At 38.0% G+C, this 27,293-nt stretch overlaps 2 protein-coding genes across 4 annotated transcripts in view; both read left to right on the top strand.

Annotated features, from left to right (window-relative positions):
* The first annotated feature begins 170 nt into the window (after window positions 1–170).
* On the top strand, window positions 171–13,659 carry usp18 (ubiquitin specific peptidase 18). 3 transcript variants are annotated; one of them, XM_088924066.1, is made up of 12 exons: window positions 171–413; window positions 3,128–3,219; window positions 3,401–3,497; window positions 4,004–4,149; window positions 5,565–5,644; window positions 6,678–6,818; window positions 7,594–7,689; window positions 8,816–8,980; window positions 10,331–10,456; window positions 11,076–11,120; window positions 11,727–11,770; window positions 12,289–13,659. In XM_088924066.1, exons 2-12 carry the CDS (start codon window positions 3,153–3,155, stop codon window positions 12,392–12,394), a joined length of 1,113 nt encoding a protein of 370 aa, XP_088780192.1. In that variant the 5' UTR covers window positions 171–413; window positions 3,128–3,152; the 3' UTR covers window positions 12,395–13,659. The 3 variants fall into 3 exon arrangements, with proteins under 3 accessions (XP_088780192.1, XP_088780194.1, XP_088780193.1); XM_088924068.1 differs by lacking the exon at window positions 11,076–11,120 and having other exon boundaries at window positions 11,714–11,770; XM_088924067.1 differs by lacking the exon at window positions 11,076–11,120.
* A 1,091-nt stretch (window positions 13,660–14,750) lies between these two features.
* Window positions 14,751–27,293, top strand: part of itfg2 (integrin alpha FG-GAP repeat containing 2) — a 76,884-nt gene continuing 64,341 nt past the window's right edge. The window contains exons 1-6 of the mRNA XM_088924126.1: window positions 14,751–15,134; window positions 16,646–16,741; window positions 17,585–17,626; window positions 18,350–18,521; window positions 25,852–25,991; window positions 26,973–27,121. Coding sequence (XP_088780252.1) covers window positions 15,039–15,134; window positions 16,646–16,741; window positions 17,585–17,626; window positions 18,350–18,521; window positions 25,852–25,991; window positions 26,973–27,121 — 695 coding nt within the window. The 5' untranslated portion in view covers window positions 14,751–15,038. The remainder of the gene's footprint in view (window positions 15,135–16,645; window positions 16,742–17,584; window positions 17,627–18,349; window positions 18,522–25,851; window positions 25,992–26,972; window positions 27,122–27,293) is intronic.

A 27,293-nucleotide genomic window follows, 5' to 3' on the forward strand; every position in this document is an offset into this window, starting at 1 on the left:
TGAAGTGGTGAGAAAAAACCCTATACTTATTTCGTTTTAACTTGTATATTATATAACCGAAATTCTAGTGGTGCAATAACAAAATATACAATCAGCCTGCCGTCCTGCACTTAAGATTTTTTCTACCGGGGAAACGGCTGTTTCATTTTTAACTACAGTGTTGAAGAAGCGAAACCGAAAGACGAACATCTGTTTACTCAGTAGCTTGGGTACCTCAACTGTAATCTGTCAATACTGTATTCAGACGCAGAGCTGACCGAGAGACGTTACTCATTACAAAACAAATACAGTAAGTTAGTATTAGATTTGAAATTGTATTTTTTGAACGTGAATTTTTATTTTCGACATGACGATGAGTGAGCTAATCGAACTGAGGATGTATATCATTTGATATGCGAGTTACTCGACATACAGTAAGTATTGTTTTGTTCTCATCTTTTTGTCACTTGACGTCCTGAAGCCTATGTCTGGACAATATTCTTTTTAACAGATTGGGGCATTTAGTATACAGAAGTCACAACTATAGTATTCTTAAAAATAACAATGAGCAATGCAGAACACTAAGAACAAACCTACATACTGTATGTACTTTTTTTTTCTTGGGGGGCTGAGTAAGGACATCACTGCGCTCAGTGTAAACTACTACTTATTATGTTTATTGGGCCATTTAATAATACCTTTGTAATATTTTTTAAATGAATACAACAGAGTATTTTGTTTGCTTCTAGTGCAACCGTCCTACAACTTATAAAGTAGTTTCTGTGGCCTTTGATAGTCTTTTTTCCTCGTGATATTGGTTTAACATGATGACGTGATTAACCCCTGTGAATTTTAGTATTGCTCAAAGTCTTGCATGTACAATCCAATTGGAAATTATGACATTTTAGAGCTAATAAAAACAATTATTGTATTATTGTAAATGAATATTAACCCATAATTGTTTTCAATAATTTACTGTAAGATCATTTAACAACAACAGGATTTTTGGCTTTTATATAACCATCAAAATCTTGATGGAATGCTCTGCATTTCTGTCTTTTCCAGGACAGGAAAATTTGTGTACAGCACAACAATTTAAACAAAACTAAACTTTAAACCCCATATACAGTACATGGGAAAATTACAAACTGTAGAAATATAACCTTGTGATTCCAGTTTTCACTAGGATAGGCTGAAGTTCACATTGAACACTAGAAGGTATTTGAAAGGCAGTTATTTTATTGTTACAATTATGTGGGAACAGTCAAATTGAATTGGATTCAAGGATTGAATGCTTTGTGAGTAGTTGGATTATTTGGTGAGAAGAGTTTGTTTTAACCTGCTTGGTTAACGGGTAGCCTCCTGGCCATAGGGATGAGGAGACTTGAACCCCATTCAGATTGAGTGAACCAAGGGGTACAGTAGCTTTAACATGGAGATGAGGCAGAGGAGGCATGCTAGAGAGGAATGCAAAGGGAGGCTTTTGAGTTCGGTTTATGGAGCTAGTTTGGTGGTGATGGTGATCAGCTGCTGCTGTGCGAGATTGACATGTCATTGTTATCCCTCCCAAACTTCAGTTAATAGTTTCCATTTTGAAAAATATATAGTCTCTGGCAAAGTTCTGGTGAAAGAGTAACAGATCAGAGTCTTGGATAAGACAAATATTTATTAACAATAAAATAGCATAACTAAACAACACAAAATGTTCCACAACATACACCACTTACCCTCTCAACACAAGAGGGTACAAGATTATATGTACTATATATTTCAGAGGCCTATGTTTTACTGACCCACAAACCTGAATGCCATCCCAGTAACCTGAAACAATATGTAATGACTAAACAGTCATTACATAGAAACAGAAATATACCCTGCATCATAAAAGTATATGACTTCGAACTAAAAGTCTTTTCTTGCAACATGGATGCTCAAAATTAAAAAAAAATATGTCACCAGCTAGGAGAACATTTTTCATAATTTCTTCAGCCAGGACAGCAGGATCTCAAGAGCAAGGTTCAGATTACCTACCGTAGCCTGAATCTGGTCTCCAAGACCGATCGGAACAAGGTCGTCTTGCATGACAGTGTTTGAAAAAGAGGAGGGCGATTGGAGTTCCTTCTGTCTGTGTCCCTCTTTTTTCTCTCCTTGTTCTTTTTGTCTGTCTTCCTTATTTATACTGCTGTCTGTAGCTGTTGAATGTTTACAGTATATTTTATTATTGTTAACCAGAATAATACACCAGAAAACCCATATTAATCATCTGTGATTACCTGCCTTTAAGATCACCTGCAGCTAGGCAAACATTACAAATAATCCTTATTATTTCTGTGTTATGAGTGAGGCTTTGGACAGTGCAATAAGATGTGAACTGCAAAAGTTAAAGATTTTGTGGCACACTCTGGAATTCCTGGATTGTAAACTTTAATGATGTGGTTGGAGATATAAAACCTGAATTTCTGTGATTATCTCATCAAGCTGGTAACAATAGGTGTATTCAATCCTAGTCCACAGTGGACACAAGTCTACAAGACTCTTTTAGTACCAAGAGATTAAGATCAGCAAATTTGTTCTGGCCAGTGATGTATGTGTGACTGACAGCCATTGTATTGACTGTAATGTCAACTTCATGTTCACTGGAATAAAGTTAATGGTTTCCTTTTCATGGGTAAATTCTAATACTACTTTTACACAGAGTGTACAAATGTACACATGGTCAAAAGTCCTCCTTCAATAACTCAAAAATATAATGAACTCAAGTTTGTAGTACCTTTGCAGACCTTAATAAATCTGCTGTCCTGCTGTCCCTCTGTTGTTTGGTTTATAGCCTTTCAAACTATATGTACAAATTCAGAGCAGGCAAGCTTTGTTTTGTTTTTATTTTCATTATGAAAACTAGGAGTGTGATCATGCCAGTGCACTAACTATAAATAAGAACAGATTGGTAATGGGACTGGTTATATCTGGTTTTATCACAGGTATTGATAGTGACTGCACCTTTCAGCAGAATTTTTCATCTTTCTCAAACCGCCTTACACAATATTGGTCACCTCTTGCACCCCCAATTAACACCCCCCTTAGGTCACCCTAATGTTTGAATGTATCGAATGAATGTATTAAAGTACTATTATTTGTTTTCATTTCTCAGACTTTTCTTCAAGATTGGATCAAACATGCTTGGCCGCTGCTTTTCCAGAAGTTATTCCTTTCAAGATTCAATGTCCAGTACCAGGCTACCAGGTGTGTTAGGCGAGGAATCAACATTGAATTGATTAAAAATACCAGCTGGTGACAAGTTAGCGTGTGGATAGCTGGGGTTACTTGAGGATTGGAGATGAAAGTAACCCGATGACTTTGAGGACTGTGTATTTTATACAGATTTACAAAATGAATACTCACCAGGTTATTCTGATGTTCGCAGGGCTTATGGGCCTTTTAAACTACAGACTGTCTTGTTGCGTGAATTCTGTACTCCAGTCATTCTTTGCAACAGAGGAATTCACTGAAAAACTGGATAGGTAAGCTTGGGTTTCTTGAATTTGTTTACAGCTACTGTAGATTTAGTATTGTGTTCTTAATGCATTTCATTCCCCCTGTTTATAGTGAAATCTATTCTGCATATATTGTTAATTATTTGAAAGAAACCTTTAATATACACTCAACTCTTAACAACCTAAATCATCTCCCTATTGTATCTAAATGGAATCAATTTATTTTAACAGCTTTTCCAAGCTTTTCAGGTGCCGATGCTTTAAAGAGACCTAGAAAACCCACAGTCACATACGCCCTCCAGGATAAGGATTTGACACCCCTGTCCTAGATTATTGTAAAGCCTAAACCAAAATCCTTTGTTTTTGAACATGCTTTTTTTTATAACTGATGGTTACTGGCCATGGGTACATGTGCCATGAGAATGTGCTTTTTGTTTGGCAGGTACTTTAGAATGCCTTGTCATATAGAGGAATAATTTTACTGTATAGTTCACTGAGCTCAGAAAGGGCAGCTGAGCGTTCTTGTTTTTCAGATGGAATGGACCAAGCACAGCAGCAGAAGAGAAGTGCAATACACCCCTTCAACTTCAGCGTGTTCTCAGAGTCATGCAGAAAGATAGGTCACAGACTCAGGCACACACAGATTTTCTGTACTGCCTGCACCTGAATCACATCCGATGTACTAAACCAGTCTTTTACTTACCTTATTGTCTTTAAAAAGTATATCTGTTAACCATTAAACAGAATATAATAGTATACAGTGAAAAGAAATCCTTGTTTTTTTATCCAGGTCAGTTCCAGTACAGTAGTTTTATAAGTAGTTTACCTTGGCCTGAACATAAATTTATCAATGAATAAATTTTTAATAACAAATTACACCATCAAAAGTCACTTAAATGTCTATAGTATGACTATAAATCATTCAGCAATGCATTAAAGAAAATATTGAATTTTGTGTTTCAAGCATTCCTTTCCTCACAGTGCTTTTAATTTAAAGCAGCCTAATCTTGAGAATTCATCAGGCCTTGTGCATCAATCTTAAGAAAAAAACTTTAGAGGTAAACTAGAAAACAGTTAAAATTTGGATTATATACTGATGGAAAAAAGAAATGCAACATTTTCTGGAATGAGAATATCATAGTTATAGCTTATGTACTTTCACAAAAAGTTGTCAATTTGTTTTAAGCCCTCTGATCAACAATACAACTTGTGCAGTGAGACATTGCAACTTGCCAATCACATAAAAGCTCGTTAGGTGCACTTTTACCCAACGAGGTCCAGGTGGAACAATGCCTGATCAGATCACCTTTAAAAAGGCCTTAATTCAAAGTTAAGGTCACTGCAAGAAAAAGGCCACACAAAAGGCATTCCATAATGCCTCGTATGTCACCAGAAGCAAGGGAGAGGGCCATTGGCATGCTGCAGGCAGGCATGTCATGTGCCAGCATTGCCAGACACTATGTAGTAAGCTGCTCCACTGTGTCCCGACTGCAGAGAAGGTTTCAGCAGACCGGCAGAACAGATGACCGTCCAAGATCTGGTTGCCCTTGAGTGACCACACCAGAGCAGGACTGACACATCAGACAGGTCCATCTGAGAGATCGTTTCAGATCCGCCACCCGTACTGCTGCTAAAAGTGCCGGTAGACACAATGCCCCCATCAGTGACAGGACAGTGAGGCTCCATGCTGCTGGCCTTAGAGCAAGGTGACCTGTCAGAGGCCCTCTGCTCACACCTCCTAGACGTCACACATGACTGGCTTGGGCCAGACAGAGGCTGCAATGGACTCATTAGCAGGTCATCTTCACAGATGAGTCACTCTTCAGCCTGTTCTTCGCAGACGGGAGGGCCAGAGTGTGGAGGAGGAGGTGTTACATTTATTTTTTCCATTAGTATATATTATTCACAGTCACACTCCACTACACTAATGTAACCCAGAAATATCAAATTGTGGGTTAACATTAAGTGAAAAGTCAAGGAACATTAACTGACTCTTTGAAAAATTCCTCATTGCTGTGAACATTAAATGGACTTCTCTCACTGTCATTTTTGCATGACACTGATAAACTGATAAACATGACATTTGTTTTCTAGTCTGTGTGCAGCACGATGCTGATGAAGTATTTCTTTTAATCTTGAATCTCATCCAACAGCAGATGAGTGACACAAATCTGGTGAGTGATCATTAAATAGTTCCAGTATAATGTCTTAGAACTGGAATCCTTCATGCCTCTCATATGTTGGATGTCTTATGAAGGTGGTTTAGATATATACAGTACATACACTTTTGTATCCATAAATTCTGTTTCAATATACAGTAGGAACGCATTGTAGTATTACTATAATGGCAAGATATATACCTCTATTTCAGTCATACTCAGGAAGGGAGTGTCACAATTCAAATTATGTATAATAATGTAAGTGGCAGACCAGTAGGTGGCACTTTTCCCTCTGAATAAGAAATTTAAATCCAAAACACCAGGATGGTGACCAGGGACACGGTCCTGCAGGTGTCTTAGTCTTGATAATTATAAATCCTATGGAACAGTTCGGAAGGGCAGAAATGTTAACACTACATTTCTGGATAAATTTGACTCTGGGCTTGTACAATACGGCAATTCTGAAATTTTCTAGTATTCAGTTAGACACAGCTGATCCGCTGTGTCATGGGTTGGCTGGTACATAATTGCCAACGATTATTGAGGTGGTTCAATTGGGTTTGTTCCTATATCGTATATAAAGATTATTTTTCAATTGTGGCAGTGATATGATCAGAACTGTCATCGTAGTGCACATTCTCCTGTCATGCTGTGTGAGCTCCACATGCCATAACACATAACACATACTGTAGTGTTACCATACCGTGATGTCACTAGTAAAACAGCTGTAGCCATGTGGAAAATAGAACATAAGCTGACAGTTCAATATCTACGAATTTACTGGCACAAATCCAGAGTACCTGAATTCAGGTGTAAAACAGAACTGAAACAGATGATTTGAAACTGTGCGAAAAGAAGTGGAGAGCTTGACAATGCAAACGTCTGTTGTAAGAGTCTGGAAATATGACATAAATTCAAAATGGTAGGTAAAGAAAGGTGAAAAGTAGTTAGATATAGTAATTTTTAAATAAAAAAACAAGACCAAATTAGTTTCTGTTGAATTTTGAACTTTGTATTTGTTTTATCTTGTGCCTCTTTTTTGCTTAAGGCACAAGAGATCAGAGACCTGTACAAGACTGAAGTAAGGCAGCACCTGAAGTGCCTGAGCTGCAATTCCATGCATGACGTACCCAATAAGAGCTATTTTGTCAGTTTCCCGCTACCAGTTTATGAAAACTGTCAGACAGTGGTAAGGTTCCTAGAGAATATATTATTGGTGACCTTAAAGTGTTGCAACTGGCAGCTGTTGCTTTGTTCATCAGTAAAGTTAAAAATTCTGTTAAAAAGTGTCCCAGTGACAATTTGAGTTAAAGATGAGTGTTTGTAGATGCATTGTTCACCCTCTGCGTTCAAGCACACATACAGTAGCTACTGCCTATCCATGAAACAAAGAGACACTTTCTGGCTTTTTTTACACTAATAAAACACAGAAACATTCTGAGGATTCATTATGGATTTGTACAAAGTATGTGACAAATTGTCAGTGCAAACTTTTTAGGCCATCACTTTTTACTAAGTGAATTCAAGGATTGTTTGACTCTAGAAGCAAAAATAATTTGATGCAACTTACTATATAGTAAAGAGAAATAAGACATTTTGAAATCAGGTAGATTTACAGCACCCTATGTGAACAGTGAATAACCCATACTGGGCAACAGCAGTATGGGATGGTGTTGGAGGTGGAGGATCATGTTTCCGTGACAACGGCAACAACACTAGCACTATCTGCGCGAAAGAAAGGCTTGGCAATGTATTTCCGTATCTTGCCATGAAAAAGCTATGGATAGCGACGGGGGAACTATCCATAGGGTTGCCATGAGTTGACACTGACTCGATGGCACTCATCCCATCCCATGTGTACAGTAAAATAATTTTTGTATAGATACAATATTGTTGAAAGTTTTGTGATATTACCATTGTATTGCCATTGTATTCTAATTGGATTGTTGTCCTTCTGTTTCCAGGAAAACTGCTTCCAGTTCTTTTTTCGACCACAGAAGCTTACTGACAGAAACAAATGTTACTGTAACTACTGTGGAGAGAAAACAACAACTGAACAGGCTAGTTCTTCCTCCTTGGTGACCGTACATTCATCCGGGACACAACCATCTACTTATAAAAAAACATTTAGTAAAATAAAAATTTAGTAGAAAGAATAGATGAGAAGTTCTGAGTTATGCTGAATTGCATGTTTGTTCTGTATTTTCTGATAATAATGTAGACCAAATAGAAAGACATAGAAAAACCTGTGAGTCTAAGGCAAACAGCCTCCTGCACACTGTGATCTGGACTTGATTTCAGAGAAAAGACAAAGTTTTACTCCTGTGACCTTTGTCAGGTCAGGTTTGTAACTGTTTAGTAATCCTATCAGTATTTCAGAGGCAGGCATACCTGCAGCACTCATCTCCATGCAACATCATATGATAATATAGAAACAAAAAAAATGGTTTCTTAATTTCAATACATTCCTTATTGACATTGTACAGCCTGTAATGAGAGGGCAAGACAATTACAGTACATAGTAACACACAGGCTCCACTGTTTCCTTTCCTTTTCTCAGAGTGCAGGAAGCCAGCTGGACTAATATAATTGTTTGGACACTACCACATGTGTCTGCGTGTCAGCCTGCTAGATGAGTCTAGGGCATGGTTCAGAAAGTAACTGGCTGTCCTATGTTTAGACAGGAAGAAAGTAAGAAGATGTTTTGACAAGACATTGCATTACTGTTTTTAGGGTTATAAGTAATGAGTAAGTTTAGTGATGTTTATACAAATTATTTCCGTTTGATATTGAGGGTAATTTTTGAAAGAGCCACATATATTCAATATATAAACATCTGTGCAAGAGTTGTAGACACAATCAAGATTTAATACTGTATACAGTATGTATGTTATGAGAGTATCAACAATTTGCTCAAAGACTCTGCTAGTGTTTTTAGGTATTATAACAGCTGTAACTGTTATTAATTCTAAACAGCTTAGTGTGGATGAAAATAAGCTTGTCATTTAGCTTTAATCTTTAATTAACATTGATGTCTTAAGCTTTTGCAAAGTGGACTATACTTATACTGCTTGAATAAACATGGGCTGTGACTCGTGTCTGATAAAAACGTCAAAAGAATAACTTTTTCTTAGCCTCTCCTAGGACTTGAGTAATCTAATCAATTGTCTTTGCATGTATGTGCAGGTATTTAAATTGATCTCCCTGCCAAAAGTCTTGGTCATTCACTTGAAAAGATTCCAATGTTCAGGGTCTACTCAAAAGCTTAACTGTAAAGTAAGCTTCCGTGAAATTCTGGATTTTCAGAAAATACTTCATGAGGACCAACATGAGCTAAACAAAGGTCAAATGGTAAGGTCTTATAAAGAACCTCATTAGGTAGTTGTTGGGCTTTTAAGTCTCATGTAAGTTAATGCAAAGTAATCAGTTGATAAAATGTTTTTCAGGTTAAAAACTGTTAAAAAAACGCATTTTCAGGTTAGACTTGCAGGGTCGATTTAAAGCTTTAGCTCCAGTGCAGTTATTGTCTCCAGTTTTGTGATCTCCAGTTGCGAAAGAAAAACAAGAGTATAGTGAAATATAGGCACATGTAAAAAAGGATATTAAAAAATGCATTAAAAACAACAAATTATAATACTCATTGCCTTTCAGTCTATAATTTTATTTCTGCTCGGTGAGTCAGTAAAGCAGTAAATGGCAATTTCGTCTGGTAGTTTAGAGTGCTATGAAAAAATATATACTCAGCATCAAAAAACTGTATCTATAATACATTTGCATTATCTTAAAAAAACACAAACTTCATATTGCAGTATATACCCTGACATCTTATTAAACAGATATGACAGAGGTAAATACATTATGGAGACCACCGGAGTGTCTACTGTAAAGGTCACGGGCTGGAAGAAATATAAGCAGTAGATCTATGATACCCTAGGTTGCAGGTGCTGTCTTGTGGGATTCTATCCCATTTCTCTTATTCCTCTGAGCCTGGACAGGCATGTGCCTGCTCGCAGGTCTCTGAAGGTAACATCAGACCCTACAATTAGAATTCTCTGCTGACTAGACACTCCTGCCTGGTCATACATAGCATTTGGTTGTACATAATAATTAGCATAAGGTTCTTCATACTGTATCTGTGCCTAACCTGCTGAAGTCCATCAGAATGGTCTATACAAACTCACTCATCACTGCTGGTCAGTCCACCTAAGGTGTTACTCACACCACCTCATCCTGTCTCATCAATGGACATAATCTAGCCACCTCTTCACAGCTGAACTGTTGTGACTTTGCGTTTCTGATGCACTGGTAGTTGCACTAAGAAAACATTTATGAATTTAGATTATAATGATGTGTTGATCTTGGGAAAGTGCCATGACTTGTGGTCTCTGAGAGCATGTTATTCACTGTGTTTAGCTGTAACATCAGGTTAGAAAAAGCTGGCTTGTGAACCCCTCAGAACCCCCCAGCCTCCAATGTACAAACAGCACTGAGGTGTTGCTCTCTTGAAAGCTGTAGCATACTGGCACCTTTCTAAAATCATATACATACAGTATATAATGATCGTTTTTTGTGATGCTCAGTATACATTTTCCGACTCCTTAACAAAAGATTTATAGTGGAAAAGATGCAAAAGAAAGAAAAAGTTTGTTATGCAAAGCAGGAAATTACTCTGTTTTATTAACGTGTGCTTGTTTTCCACAGTATATGTATGAACTGTTTGCTGTCATAGTGCACTCAGGAACAGCTGTGTTTGGGCATTACACAGCCTACATTAAATCACCAGGGGAACAAACCTGGTACCATGCTGATGACAGCTTCATTTCCACAGTAAGTCTCCAATCTTTCCAATGATTTAGATATACGTCTATTGTTCATTTTCAGTTTTCACACCAGCCTGCATTAGAATTAAACCAGGACTGTCTTGTATTATCTTGAATAAAGCTATTTGCAGATCACTGTTCATCTTTAACTAAAGCTTGGTCAAACTGACAATCCCATGTAGAGAGACTGACCACTCTAGCTAACTCTAGGTTAGTAAGATAAATGTGACCAAGAGGAAGATGTTTGACAAAGGCTGTTCATGTATTTCAAACTGACTATGTAGAACTAGTGCCATAGGACACTCTTCTTGGAAATTTGGTAGAGTAGTATGATATAGAATTTGCATATTTTCCTACATATTTTTGGAGACTGTAAATGCCACAGAGAAATAAGTTGCTTAAGAAAATGTAATACTGAATTCCAGAAATGGTTCCCTTGTAGCCTAACAATACTTAGGCGAAGTCCCAGGGAAAAAATATTCCATCACCACAAGCAATAATCTGTGTAGCAGATGCAGAGATGGAGAGAACTAAGAAATAGTGGATAATGCAGGGTATGTTATCCTGAGTAATTGCCACAATATGTGGGGTGTATATTCATCCATCCATCTTTTAACCACTTGCAGTACAGGGACGTGAGGGAGCTGGAGCCTATCCTGGCAAGCTGTGAGGTGCATACAGTATTATATAGCAATATTGTGTGATAATACACACCACAAACCTAGAGTGTGCTGTTGATAATATATGAAGTTTTAAAGATAGAAAAGACAAAACACTTGGTGAGATTAATTAATTAAAGACATAACACCCTTGCACTGTCAGAAAGCCACCAATACTGGTGAAGGCTAAGACAAATCAGAGCCTAACTCAGGTGCACAGCTGCAGAAGGCAGAGCTGCTCTCTCCCTGACTGGGAAACCAGCCCATGGAAACCGAACTCTGATTTTAGGAGGTCTGGTGGAAACCAGGGCAACCAGAGAAAACACGGAGAGAGCACTGGGCTATGGGAGACAACAGACCCCTATGCTACTGTAAGGTCCTTATGACATAACATTCCTCCCCCAAAAATATTGATGTAAGCTGATGTTCTGCTTAAATATACTGTATTTCATGAATCAGAATTTTGAAATCTATTTTATTTTCAGACATATTTTTCTGGAATTCTCATTATTTATTAACACAGGAGGTTCATTAATAGCTTCTTGCAAATAAATCCCTGCTGTGAGAGCTTACCTGTATGTACTCTGTCTTTGAAGTAACAATAGTTTCCTCTTTCAGGCTTCCTGGGCGGATGTACAAAGTACATATGGGAGCTCAAGTGGGTAAGCTCAGTTTTAAACCTGTTGAAATTTGGACCGTTGTGTATAGTACTTTTAAAAAGGTGCTATAATGCAAAAGGGAAGAGAAGGCAAGAGGACAAAATTAAAACTTTAAAACTTTGATTCTTCATTTGCAAATTTAATACCTGTCACTTGGTGGCAGCAGACCAGAGGCTTCATAAACCTGCTCAGTGATAATTTACTTAATAATTTAGTTTTGGATTTTGTTGTTGGTAAGTGGGTTGAAATTTTAGAAATTGGACCTAAGCATTTTAAAAGGTTCCAGACTAATTTAAAATCTATGGCACAGGGAGGTGTGCTAACTAGAACAATACTAGGGGTTGTTTCTAATTTAAAAATTAACTTTATTTAGTTTCATTTTATTTACTCTAAAACTGATTGTGGGTTTTGACATTTACACTTTCTTTTAGGAAACTGTTAATTTTTTGATTTTGGCCTAGAACAGTGGTTTTGAAAATTGCTTGGTTTGTGTGCCAATCTCTGTTTTTTATGTGCTATAGGAGTAAATCCGCCTACATGCTGCTGTATCGGAAAATTGAGGAGGAGACCTCTATGAGTTCTCAGTCAACTCATGGTTCTGAACTGATGGAAACCGAGTCCAAATGACTGTTCGCTGGAGAAGTTTATTGCCAAGTTAATTAATATTGCAATATTTGTGATTTTGATTTTTTTTGCTAATTATTACCAGAAACATTAGTAAACTCTAGATTTCTTCTGTTATATTTTTAAAGAATCGCTTTGACCATTTTTATTATGATGATGGAATTGTGTTTTGGAGAATTGTATCGCAATTGTTAAACATATACTGTACAATACATACTATACTTATGTGATGATTTGATAAGGTTAAGGAAATTAAGTACACTAATGGTAATTGTATTTTTGGGAACTGTTTTTAAATTTTTCTTATGTAGTATTTTATATTATAAACAATTATCTAGTTCTTAATCCCGATTTCATTATTAGGAAAAATAAGTATCTTATAATTGTAATTTTATTTTAGAATACGAATGCTTCATTTTCTGTACTATGCTATATACACTTTTTATTTACCTAATGCTGTACTGATTTTAAATCCTTAGCCAAACTAATAATTATCCAGTCAAACAGAAATTTCTTTTTAAATGAGATGCAATAAATATTTTCACAAGATGTTAACCTAACATTTAAAAACTGCATAAAAACACATATCTCCACTGAAATTAAATGATTAGCTGAAAGAAAAGATTAATTTAAGAAAATAAGCATAATAAGCATTTTAAAAAAATAAGCAATATGCTGTAAAGTTACTATTGGGCCTCCAAATTTTGTGTGAAAAAACAGTTTCTTTTTTAGGCAGTTTAAATAGTTATTCCTTTTTCTTATAATTAAATTATGTGAGTATGTGATATTCTCAGAACTGTATTTCAGTGACTTTATTTTAACAAACTTCAGAAACATAGTAGTACATAGTGTACTGGTTTATTATTTATTTTTTAAGGAAAAAAAAGTCTGTATATATTTCCAGGAAGATATATTTTGGACAGCAGAACTTTAAATATAAAACCTATCATGTACACTTTTCATTTATCCATTTATGCATTGGAAATCGGTACAGGAAAGGGAAGCTGGAATTTCTGAAATAGAAACATACTAATCTACATGATAAAAATACAGAATGGTCTATGTTATAAAATGAATGCATGGAATGAATGCATATAAAATCAATAAATATGAAATGCATGAGTTCTGTCAGTCATTCTAATGGTACTGTGCAATGCATTTTGTTCATTTGTTTGGCACAAAGATATTGGTATTATTTATGGGGGTGGGGTAAAAGAGCAATGAGAATACACATTTTTGAATAAATAAAACGTGCTATTTTCAAATTATATTTTAGTGTCCATCATCCATTCAACCATTTTCTACCTGTTTTGTCCAATAAGGGGGATCTTGAGCCTATCCCAGCAAGCAACAGGCACAAGGCAGGATACACTTTGGACTGGTTGCCAGTCCATCACAGGTCACACATTGTATAGACACACACGCACGCACGCACGCATGCACACACACTCACCAGGGCCAGTTTTAACATACTAGTATGTCTTTCGACTGGGGGAAGAAACCGGGGTACCCAGAGGAAACACACACAGACCTGGGAGAACATACTCCATTGTTTTAGAAGTAAAGTGAATCTGTCTCGATTTTGAACACCTAGAAAACAGGGCTCATCTCAAGACACATTACTTCTCTTTAATACATTCTTTAGCTTGCACCCCTAAATTTCATAATTCAAGACCATCATAAAACATTAAATTTATATAAAAGCTCAAACTATAGATGTTAAGGTGGATGTATCTGTGGGTTTCTGTTTCATTACTAAGCTTGATGTTTAAAATACTAGAATTTAAATCACACAAATCACATTCCTGTGTAATCTCTTCTTTTGTTTTGTCTGTTTATCATGCTGATTTCGGAGCAGGAATTATTTGGGTTTATTTTAATTTTTATATTACGCCAGAACTGAGTACACTAATCTACAGTAAATGATTGATGGAATGGCTCTTAGTCCAATATTAACTTCAAATCTGAATTTCATTATTTTTCCTCCATCCCTGTTATATCCCTTTCCCCACGTTCTTTGTGCTGTGCATTTTAGCAAAGTATCTAGGGTTTAAGCAATTATACTGAGCACAGTTCAGAGATTTGTGTTTAAATTTTAACAGGAAAGGGAAATAATCCTGGATTAAAAGCAATGTGAAATTTGCCCGGATTAAAAATATAATTGACAGACATTAAAAATATATTTCTACAAGCACATTTCCAAGGTTTTTTTCAATAAATAAAAATAAATAAATCATCATTTACATCTTCGCCCTATTGCTAAAGACAGACTAGCTGGTTACTGGAGTAAGAACCTTATCCATTTCCTCAAACAGTTCCGTTCTGTTTTGAAAGCAAATGAAGTTTGTCCTCTCGCTTTACCCGTAGCCGCGTGTCGTTTGTTTACGGATGCTCCTAGGCTTTGAGAAGTGCCTGGTGATGATTTTATTCCCTAAAAGAACATAACAGTGGTTTCCTAGGAAATATATTTTTCACTAATCTAGAAGTGAAAAATCACTAACCTAGATCACTAACCTAGATCTTAAAGGAAGGATTAACCTGCTGTAGCGGAAGGGGTTGCTCTGCCTGTCTCGGCTAGCTATCCCTATCAAGTGGCCTCTTGTTTCCCCAGTTGCAGAGGGACACACCACACCGATCGGGCTGGGTAATGCGCTCTCTCAGCTACGTCCAGCGGGTCAGCTTGGATTTCTCGGGAACGCTGTTCCCCCACGCTATATGCCTGGGCGATGCTGACAATGACACGGTAACAAAGCAGAGAAACGTCAAAGTTGTCAGTGAAAAGCGTTATTTTTTATTGATTGTGAATAAGGTTATAAATGGTAGTTTTGGCATTGTGAGTATGGCTGCTTTTCCTGCAAAATTTTAAACATTACATCAGTTAACAATATTGATATTATGACAAATGACAATCACGTTGTTTCGGAGGTTCAATCCAGTTCAAATCCTCTGGCACAGTTCTTGATTCGCTTGTTTCTCTGTAATTTACTTTTAGAAGTTGCAAGTTGACAAGGCTCGATGATGATGATGATAATAATGAGTGATATTCAACAAATAATAGTAATAATAATGTAACTACTGTACACAGTGGCACAGGGGTTACATTGCTGCCTTGTTGAATTTCAGTTGTGTTATACTGTATGTGTGTATTTGTATTTTGAGTTTGTATTTTCTTCCCACGTTTGCGTGAGTTTCCTCTTGGTGCTCCTAAGTCATACTGGTAGGTTAATTGGCTTCTGTAAAAAACTGGCCCAGGTGTAGGCGTGCGTGTTTATCTCTGTGTGTGCCCTGTGATGGACTGGTCTTCTGTCTGGGATTTCTTCTACCTTTTGACCCTGTGCTGAATAAAATCGTTCAGAAAATGGATAGATGGATGTATAAACATCATCATACTTCCAAGACAAGCTACTATGTGTGTGTAGTGTAAAGTAATCTTTGAAAACACATCATGAGCTGTAGGCAAGAACTATAATTTCATCCTTTGACATTTGTTGTAAGGAAGTTGCTTAGTGTTTGCTTGAAAGGACATATGCCCCAAGATGTACAGTAAGTGACCTCTATACCATGATGGCATGTCATTTGAGTTTCAAGGTATCTGGCAGAATCTCTTTATGAGGGACCAGAGTATGGAATCACTGAGTAATGCACATGCTGTCATTTGCAGTACTGCGTTTAGGGCTCTGCATTTATATGTGGAAAGTTGTGGGTTCAGTCAAGCAGTCTTTTGATATAGCACTCTTTGCAACACTTTGCCACAAAGCACTTAGCAATATACTAACAGCTGTCCATTGGACACAGAAGAGAGAAAAAAACAAAATTGCCAGTGGACGAAAATAAACCTCAAGGGGTCCTCATCTTCCCTCTGGCCAATGGGTGTGTTACTGATATCCTGGGGTGGGGGTGATGAGGGCTTTGCTGGCATGGTTATCCGACTGAAATCACTGAGCTTTCCTGGATCTGTCACCCTGGGTCTGGTGCTTCAGGTTCTGATTTCACAGTCCTGATCATGTCAGCTGTGCGTGGGGCACCAGTGTTAAAAAGTATTTCACACTGATTGCACCAGTACTATTATATACATAGTTACAAATGTACATTGCTTTGGGTAAACGTGTAATTAAAATAAATCAATAATGATGCTAAGGAGTATATTTCTACGCCAAATTTGTGATAGAACAGTAAAACTCACTTACACTGCAACATGTCCTCACATGTCTCATCGCTCCTTTGTTTTTAAGCTGCACTTTTGTTGTGTTTCAGCTGAATGAGCTTGTTGTGGGCGACACAAGTGGGAAGCTGTACATTTACAAGAATGATGAATCCAGGCCTTGGCTTACAAGGTCCTGCGTTGGCATGGTAAGGAGGCAGAGGAGTGAGATGTGACATCAGACAAAAGGGTGATGATTCATTCCTTTCTTTTATTTCTCCTTGAGTGACAGTGAGTTCAAGCTCTATTCCAGAGTGTGCAATGTGGCTTTCCTTTCATTGCTAAGGAGACACACACATTTCTCCCCGTGAAAGTTCCTGCCTGTTTCTTTGCCAGGTGGCCCTGCCACCAGACAACATTCTGTGATTGTCTATTTCTTTGATATATCATTGCTTTTAACAGAAAGCAGATGTATTTTAATTCATGCGATGGTCTATTGTGGCATATCTACAGAAGTGGTTTGGCATCAAAATCCTTGATTTTCACTTTATGATACATTTGTTCTCTGTGTGATTTTATCTTCATGTCAGTAAAAGGATGCACAGTATGTGCTCAAAAACACCAGGCTAGTAAGAGTCTGTGACCTCAGTTGCTAATTGGTCACATCTTCTCATCCATCCTACCCCTGGTGAAATCTGTTCATTTTTGTTCTTGGAATGAAAGAATATCCAGCTTCAAAAAACATTTCTCCTGCGTCTGGTAATCCATAGTACTGTAATTTAAAAAAATGTTTTTTTAATCAGAATACACTTTTAACCTTCTTCTCTCTGTAGCCAGTGTTCTACGTGTTTTTGTCATGCTGTGTGTATTTTTAAGACATATTGCAAAAACTAGAATCACTTAAATTTGATTTATACACCCATTGATGCATCTTTTATACCAATATTAATATGTGTCTGAAATGTTCTAATCTGGCAAATATTTAAAAATTATTTAAATATTCTGTGAAAGAAGACTTTTACAGGCAGATCTTCTGTTTTGTTATTTTGCAGCTCACCTGTGTGGGAGTTGGTGACATTTGTAATAAAGGAAAGGTAAGGTGAATTTGGAACTCATCCTGTTGTGTATAATAATAATAATTGCTTACACTAACAATAATAATTGCTTTGAGTGGACACAGGTACAGGTATTACAGGTAATAGGGACACCCCTCCACCATCACTAATGTGCAGTATCCACCTGGGTGATAATAATAATTGTTTACACTTATATAGCGCTTTTCTGGACACTCCACTCAAAGCGCTTTACAGGTAATGGGGACTCCCCTCCACCACCACCAATGTGCAGCATCCACCTGGATGATGCGACGGCAGCCACAGTGCGCCAGAACGCTCACCACACATCAGCTATTAGTGGGGAGGAGAGCAGAGTAATGAAGCCAATTCATAGATGGGGATTATTAGGAGGCCATGATTGATAAGGGCCAATGGGAAATTCTGGCCAGGACCCCGGGGTTACACCCCTACTCTTTACAAGAAACGCCCTGGGATTTTTAATGACCACAGAGAGTCAGGACCTCGGTTTTATGTCTCATCCGAAGGACGGCGCCTGTTTATAGTATAGTGTCCCCATCACTATACTGGGGCATTAGGACCCACATAGACCGCAAGGTTGTGATGCGACGGCAGCCTTAGTGCGCCAGAATGCTCACCACACATCAGCTATTAGACGTAAAGAATACAAACAAGGCATTTTCAGTGTCTCTGTGTGTCTTTTTTCCTGAGAATGATTTAATTGAAATGTGTGTTTGCTCTCAGAATTTTGTGGTTGCCGTGGGTGCAGAGGGCTGGTTCCACCTTTTCGACTTGAGCGCTTCCATTGCAAAGGATTCCTCCAGCCACCAGGAGGCACTGTTCGGGGAGGACCAGAAACCTTGCTTTACCCAGCACATTCCTGCCAACACCAAGTCAATTCTTATTAGTGATATTGGTAAGAACACAGCTGGGAAGAGGGTTTTCTTGTTTTTTTTTGTGTGGCTGTTCCCTAACACTTAGAAAGCATTGTATTAGAGATGATGTTGTGTATTGGGTGGCATGGTAGCACAGTGGTTGAATTGGGCTGAATTCCAGGCCTCAGGTGCTGTCTGCATAGAGTTTGTACGTTCTTCCTGTGATTGTGAGTGGTAGGTTAATTGGCTTCTGGGAAAATTAGCACTGGTGTGAGTGTGTGCATGTTTGTGTCTGTGTGTGCCATTTAGGGTGTACCCTGCCTTCCACCTGTTGCTTGCCTGCCCCCTGCCTTGAGTTGCTTGAAATAGGCTCTGGCTTCCCTGCAGCCCAGAACTGGATAAAGCCTTTGGAAAACAGCCAGTTGGATATATTGATTCTAAAACTCTTGCACTTATTATGTTGTGGGAATGGATTCATAATTTTGCACAATAACACATTGTACATTTATTGATTGGTCTGAGGTGTTCTGGGTAAAGGTAATCACCTTGGACCCTCCCTCCATTGTCCTGCCACGGCACCTGTCACAACCTGCTGAAGTCCTGTTTGGATGAATGGGAAAATAACAGACTGATCTAATTTGTGTGCCATAGGCCTGCCAGAAGGCATGAAGTAAGATGATCCTGTTAATCTTTTGTAAAAACAAATACCAAAATGATTACTCTTTCTGGCCCATTGACGTCATGAGGATACAAAGTATTTATGACTGTGCTGGTCCACAGAGTGACAGGCTTCATAATTGATCTTTAAACTCCATCACTGTATTGTTAGACTACACATCCTTCGAGCAGACAGAAAATATATCTCCTTAATATTAAAATGAAAGACAGTGACACACAACACAATTAATGTATTTAGACCTGTCATTATAAATATCTCCGGGTACTCTGGGTTCCTCCTGAAGAGAGTAGGAATCTAGAACACCCAGATTTTTTTAGAATAGACTATTTCTCCTCTGTTATCTTCCTATTTTCTTTTTGCTGGGCCTTGACAGACCATTAATTTCTGTGTGCTTAATCATTTTTCCCAAAGGAATCCTCATAGGTTTCCATTAAGTCTGTATTCAGGAAAACATTTGTAAATATGAGTAGACCGAGATTTATACCTTTTCAAACCTGTAGTAACACTATACCATACCTAGAGGGCACTCAGTTACCACTAGGCAAAGTGATAATGTCAGAGCCGTGCCAATAACACCTTGAAAAATGTGTAGTGTACATGCCAGGTTTTCTTCTGTGATTTTCCATCAGGTTTGTGCACTAGGATTATGTGGGACACAAAATGATGAAAAAATGATTACAATTAAGCATACACACATCCAGTATCCTCGAAAAAATTGTTGTAGATGCCTCTGAGTGTTACTCTGGGTGGTGTCGGAGTCAAAGGAAAAAGTGTTAAATTTCAGGCTAAATCCTTGAAGAAAAGAAAATACTGTATATGTTAAATTTCAGGTGAAATCCTTTAGGAATGATATAATAACGATGCCATCTGTAAAGGAATAGGAGGTGGTTAGAAAGAATTCTGCCTCCCTGGGCTACTTGCCCCCTTCTCTTACTGAACCAGCATTCTGTCTCTTCACAGCGATCTGTTGCAAGACCAGGCTTTCTAACCACCTCCTATTCCTTTACAGATGTCATTGTTATAATATTATTCCTAAATGATTTCACCTGAAATTTAAAATATACAGTATTTTCATATTATCAAGAAAATGATGCAGTAGTTAAGTAGTATGGTGGCATTAGCAGTTAACATTGATATCTTACAGTTTTTGGGTCCTATGCTCAATTCAGGCCTAGGGTGCTTTCTCTGTGGAGTCTGCATGTTCTCTTGAGTCCACATTGGTTATTTTCCTCCCAAAGGCACACTGCTTAGGTTAACTGGTGTTTCAAACTGAATCTGTGTGTGTGTCTACTGCTAGACTGGCATACCATCCAGGACATAGGTCCTATTTGTGCCATATGCTTCTGTGATTTGAGTTACTGCCACACTTGCCAAGAAAAGATGGCTTTTTGAGATGGGCATGACACTTCTTTTTTTCTGAAAAAGATCTCCTTTGTAATTTCACTTTTCCCTCTTGAATTGTTGGCATTCTGTTTGGCATAATTTCACATGGCCTGTCTGGGGTTACGGACCCTCTTGAATTACAACTTTCTTTCAGCACTGACAGCTTTGCCAAGGGAACCTAGACAATTGCCTTGCAAATGCCACAACAAGTTTCTACTTTGCTCATCTAATAAAGGAGAATGTAATTTATAGGCAGTGTGAGTGCTTTAGCTTCAGTGGACATAAAAAGTCTACACAACCTTATTGAAATTGCAGGTTTTTATGATGTAAAGCCAGAAATCAAGATAAATCATGTCAGACATTTTTCCATTTTTAATGTGACCTTGCAACCAACAAAATCCAAGAGAAAAACAAATAGATAATTATTAGGAAAAATAATTGAAATTAAAAAATCTACAACACCCTGGTTGCATAAGTGTGCACCCTCCCCCCCCCCCCAACTGATTGATACTTTGTGGAAGCACCTTTTGCATTTATTGACGCAGTAAGTCTTTGTGAATAAGTCTCTGTCAACTTTGCAATTTTATCCCACTCTTCCTTGCAAAAAAGTTCAAGCTCCTTCAAATTGCCAGGGGATCTCCTGTGCACAGCCCTCTTTAGGTCATTCCACAGGTTTTGTATGGGGTTGAGGTCTGGGCTCTGACTGGGCCATTCCAAGACTTTGATCTTCCTTTTCTGAAGCCGTTCCTTGGTTGACTTGGATGTGTGCTTTGGGTCGTTATCATGTTGGAAGGTGAAATTCCTCTTCATCTTCAGCTTTCTGAAAGAGGCCAGCAGGTTTTGTGCCAAAATATCTTGATGTCTGGAGCTAGTCATTATCCCATCTTTCTTGACAAGAGCCCCTGTCCCAGCTGAAGAGAAGCAGCCCCAAAGCATGATGCTGCCACCACCATGCTTCACAGTAGGTTTGGTGATCTTTGGATGATGAGCTGTGTTGTCTTTGCGCCAAACATCTTTTAGAATGAAGGTAAAAAAAGTTCAACCTTTGTCTCATCAGGCCATAAGACATTTTTCCACATGGTTTGAGGTGATTGAATGTATTTTTTACAAAATTTACACGTGCTTGGATGTTTTTTTTTGTGAGAAATCCATCTTGCCATCCTACCCCACAGCCCAGACGTGCAGAATACGGGAGATTGTTGTCACATCCAAGGAGTGACCAATACCTGCCAGAAATTCCTGCAGCTCCTTTAATGTTGCTGTAGGCCTCTTGGTAGCCTCCCTGCTTTCTCCTTGTCCTGTCATCAACTGGAGGGTCGTCCTGATCTTGGCAATGTCCCTGTGGTGCCACATTTTCTCCACTTATTGATGATAGTCTTCACAGTGCTCCATGGTACATCCAATGCCTTTAATATTCTTTCATACCCCTCTCCTGATCGGTACGATAAGATCCCATAGATGTTTTGTCAGCTCCTTGCGGACCATAGCTATCCCAGTAGGATGCAACCGCAAAAGTTTCAAGGAACTCCTACAGGAACAGCTGATTTTTATTTGGGGTTAATCAGAATCACTTTCACTGATGGCAGGTGTATGCTACTTACTTTTGGACATGATTTTGAATGTGATTGGTTAAGTCTGAACACAGCTACAGCCCCCATTATAAAAGGGTGTGCACACTTATGCAACTAGGATGTTGTAGTTTTTTAAATTAAATTATTCTTCCTAATAATTATATATTAGATTTTCTCTTGGGTTTTGTTGTTTGCAAGGTCACATTAAAGATGGAAAAATGTCTGACATGATTTATCTTCTGGCTTTACATCACAAAAACCTGCAATTTCAATAAGCGTGCGTAGACTTTTTATATCCATTGTATACTATAACTTACCTCATACAACAGGCTTTGAAATCGAAAATTGTGCACAACAGCCTTAAAATTGTCTGTCTTACAACTATAATATAAGACAATATTATCATGCTTATAAAATATCCACAACACCCTTTCCAAAGTAATACATTTTGTTGCCTAACTCAAATCAAAACACATTAAATCAGAATTAAGGAATTTATTATTTCCTTTGTTTACATATTGTAGCACACAACCTTCAAATGAAAAATGTTTAACCATTCTGAAAAGTAATTACAACCTAGAAACATGGGTTAGAGAAGTGTACTGTACATACCCCTTAGTAATAGCAATTGCAAATGATCTCTGGTGTAACCATTTGCTTTTCAAGGCTCACAACAATCTAATTAGCCTCAAATCTCCTTATGTCTTTTGAGAGAAGCCTAGTTTAAACTAGGTGATCTGCTTCAACAACATGTCTGGGTAGCTTGTTTCAGACTCTTACAATCTCTGTATAAAAATGTGCCAACATTAGCGAACCAGTTCACTCCTGAAAGATGTATTTTAAAATGCAAAAAATAAATATATTATTACATAACAAGGGGGGATATTAGAAAAACAGAGCAGTTAAAGAAAATAACTAAATAATTAAGTCCGGACGGTAGGTCTGATTTAAGGAACATTCATTATTTCTGGCACAGCTCTGGCAAAAGAGTAATTAAATCCGAGTCAATACTTGGACAGCAATAATATTTTGTAACAATAAAATAGCACAACTAAACAACACACCTGCATTCTAAATAAAGGAAGACTAAATATCCCTTCCTAATATTTTGATGCTCAAAAGTGAATGGGAGTCTATCTCCTTATTCTAAATTGAATTGAATTGACCTTTATTGTCCCTAAGGGAATTTACGTTGCACATCAAGAGCTCACAATGTATAACATATATGACAATAATAGCATAGAACAACAGTACAATACCAAGATACAAAACAACATTCCTAGTCAGAACTCTATCCAGTCTCATAAGATTAAAAACACAATTAGCTGGTAAAGTGTCTAAAACAACAATAATAGAAAACAATAATAGAAAAGATGCTTAACTCCAACCAATCTTTTCATTATTCAACATTTGAATGCTTTTAGATACAAATGAAGTAATCACTCGCTTATTCTGTATACAGGGGATCTGTTACCTCCTTCCAGAGGGTAGGAGAGTATATTCTAAAAACAGTGGATGAGAGGGATTTTAAGGGCAAAATTATTATGTCGCTACGTTAGTCATATTATTGAGTTAAAGGAAATGTCTAAAATGCATCACCAAGAAGGAGAGATCTTTTTAGCCTGAGGATTCACCAAAAACGGAATTTCCTCAAATAAATAGGAGAGTGAGCTTTCTAATCAAGGTTCAGATTACTTTATCAGAATCAGGTCTCCTGGAGTGAGACTTGTTTCTTCTCTCTCTGTTTTCCTTCAGTTTCTATACTTATCTGTTCCTTGTCTCCTTATGTCTTTATTATGCTGTGTTTGTGTGAGTTAAATGTTTATCCCTAATTATGATTCACTAAATAAACTCCTTAATCATCTGTGTTTACCTGCCTTTAAGCTCAGCTGCTGCTCAGCAACCTTCTCAATAAAACCTATTATTTACAGGCTCCCTTGGCCTTGGGTAGTTCAGTAAGATGTGAAATACAAGCTATAGATTTTATGATCCATTAGCTCATAACAATATAAATATATTTTATGAATGAATGTCATAAGAAGAGAAAGCTTTATGTTAGATCTAAGTTCAGACCAACTTCTCTGTATCTTAGACAAAGCAAAATAAGTTGTTTGACTTGCTGAAATCTGACAGATATGTTTCTTGAAATATGTTTTCTGTATTTTGTGAATGCGTTTGCATATATTTTGTGGTTTTATGCAAGTTTTGTGAATTGTACTGTATATAACAGGAATTGCCCTTTTCATTTCAAGTTAAATTTAAATTTAAATTGCTAAATTGTTCAAACCACCTGCTTCAGTGATCAAAATGAGAGTGTTTCAAGTGTTTAGTAAATAATGATTTGTTGATCTCATACACCTGCTGGAGTGGGGTGGGAGTAAGCTCACATTTTAAATGACAGATGGGTACAGAGCTCATTTTTGGAAAAATTAGCCTCTGCACAATTCGTCATTTCAAATATACGTTAAAGGGGAACTGCATTTCAGATTTCTCAGACCGGTTATTAATTCACGATAACAAAATCGTATTGCAAAAGTTTTACAAACTTTGAATTAAGCATAAAATTGTGAATTTTCTGAAAGCACTGTATGGTTGCCATTGTTGTTGAAACCACTGATCTTGCCAAAGGTGACTTGAAGCAGCCTTTCCTGCTCAGTAGTCACTGTAACGACCAATGTCAAGCAAAATACGAGCGAATAAGTACAGGCTGTGTAGCAGACATTTCCTGTGTAGCAGGGATGTTCCAATGTGATCTGCAGGGACAGTTATTAAGTAAGTAGCACTTGTCGGCAAAAACTGTCTCAAAGTCAAGAGCAATATGTCTATTGGATTAAAAGAGATGTACAGTATTCACAAGCCTGGTAGTTTACAATGTAATAGGGCCTTTTCACTTCACTGGAAGTTTTGTTACCTCGTTCTGAATCGCAGACAATGATGATAATATGGCACTCCTCATACCTGGAAAATGTGTCTATTTTGTAATGGAAATGGGAGGTTTAAAACGCTAATGTGTACTTTTAACTTCATTGTGATTTGAAATGCAGTTATCGCTTATTGCTGAAATTTTATTTCTAACCCTGAAATATAAAAGAAATCCATGTGAGAGATTCATGTAATAGAATTGAAAGGAGGAGCTGGTATTTGCCGACAATCAAGTTGGAGTTGACATTGATTTAACATGAAAGGCCCAAAGGCACTCTGTGTCACGATTGTAGTCCCTCCTCCTTAAGGGCGCTCCGGCTCTTTCACTTTGGACCTAATTTTGTGCACCTGCCCCTTGTTCCAGCCTCCTTCCCGTCCCCCTTAAAAGCCAGACACCCACTTAGTTCGAGGCTCTGCATCTGATTCCCATATCATGCGAGCCCGGGACCTGTATTCGTCTGGCTCCGTCGTGTTTTTAAGTTTCTGTTCCTGTTTCCGTTCCCCCCGACCGGTTCCGACCCGGTTCCTGTTTTTAACCCGTCTGTCTCGTATGGATCGCCTGGCTTTTGGACTTTTGCACTCTCTTTTGGATTTTCCGTTCGTCTCATCCTTGGATTGTTTGCCCCGGACTCACCCCCCTGGACACCTGCGCACTTTGGACACACCCCCAGTCGTATACATTCCTGAATCCTGCATGACTTTTTCCTAGTGTTTCCTCACTCCACCCTGGATTGTGTCATCCGCATAGGGTCTGGAAAGAACTGTTCCGTTACACTCTGTTAGTGATGTGTGGCTGTCCTGTGCTCTCGCTGTCAGATGGAGATGGGAGGAATGAGCTGGTGGTGGGCTATACGGACCGGGTGGTGAGGGCCTTCCGCTGGGAAGACTCCCCAGACAGCACAGAGCTGGGCTGTGGCCAGCTGGTCCTTCTCAAGAAGTGGCTCCTGGAGGGGCAGGTAAGACAACAAACTAGTGTCGGCTGCACTACCATGCCTGGGGTGCTTTGAACAGCTCTATCACCGCTGAGATATGTTCAATTGCAGTTGTCACCCCTAGGGGATGTGTTAGACAGCGCTATATTCAACTGTCGGGGGCGTGTTTGACATCACTGCCATCCCTTTGGCATGTTCCAGGCTTCATGAAATATCACCATGGTCAATTTGCATACTCTCTTTTCTCATCCTTGCATGGTTTTTCTGGTTTTATATCATTCATTTACTTTAGTTTGCTATGGTTTCCCTTAGTTTTTATAACGCTTATTTGTTCCTTGCCTCTTGGGCTTTTACAGTGCTTCACAATGATTTCACCAGGCTTTGACACACTTTTCTCTGCTTTTTCTACAGTAAAACTGTATGAAGAATGCAAGTTTTTTTTTACCAATAATGTTTCATTAATATGTATGAAAGAACAAGTTTAATGTGTTTCATAAGAACAGGCTTTTATTGTTGCTTTATAAAATGCATTAATTATAGCAAATGGCTGCTGCAGTTCCTCCAGGTCACAGCTGAGCCTTCCACTAATTTCTCCTCCGTTGATAATCCAGTACTCAAATTTGATTTATTTATTTTCATCTCCACAGGACACATTTCTTTTTTCCTGTATCCTACCTTCGAATACATTAGAGTTAAATTTCCTGTTAGCTAAAACTATATATATTTAATTTAAATATCATAGTTTACCAAACCCCGTGTTGTGTCTTGTTAGATATGCACCTTCAGTTGACTGTTGGGGAAATGACAGTAATTTTTTTTTCAGGGAATTACATTTGTAAAATTTATTGATGGGGTATTCTGCTTTAATGTCACATCAGTAATGTCATGAGTAAAGTAAAGAGTTCCATTAAGTAAATGGATGCTTTACAGAATAGTTGAGTGTAAGGATTTTCCCCTGGGGAAGTCTCTGGAAGGTGGTTTTATCTTGCTCTGTTCCTTGCACAGGTGGACAGTCTATCTGTGAACCCAGGCCCTGAAGGTGTCCCTGAGCTCATGGTGTCCCAGCCGGGCTGTGGCTATGCTATTCTGCTGTGCACCTGGAATCGTGAAGCTGCCACAACTGCAGGGGACACACCTGGCAGCACACCTCTGAGGTCAGTGAGTGCAGAGAGGGAGAGGAGGAGGATAGAGAGGAAAGCTGGACAGTTTTACTGTCCTCGCCAGCTGTCCACCCTTTCACGTTTATCACTCAGTAGGCTCATTTTCACCCAGAATGGACATTTTTGTTTTCTTTCACATAGTCTCATTAATTTCTTTATATGTGTA

Source organism: Atractosteus spatula, chromosome 8 (genome assembly GCF_055471065.1).
Source record: "Atractosteus spatula isolate fAtrSpa1 chromosome 8, fAtrSpa1.hap1, whole genome shotgun sequence".
NCBI classification, from domain to species: domain Eukaryota; kingdom Metazoa; phylum Chordata; class Actinopteri; order Semionotiformes; family Lepisosteidae; genus Atractosteus; species Atractosteus spatula.

Excerpts from the sequence above, each read along its gene's own strand:
- usp18 (XM_088924066.1), top strand. The coding sequence starts at position 3,153 with ATGCTTGGCCGCTGCTTTTCCAGAAGTTATTCCTTTCAAGATTCAATG. Across the intron at positions 3,220-3,400 it reads GTCCAGTACCAGGCTACCAG|GGCTTATGGGCCTTTTAAAC; the intron begins GTGTGTTAGGCG and ends TGATGTTCGCAG. Across the intron at positions 10,457-11,075 it reads ATGACAGCTTCATTTCCACA|TACAGGGACGTGAGGGAGCT; the intron begins GTAAGTCTCCAA and ends AACCACTTGCAG.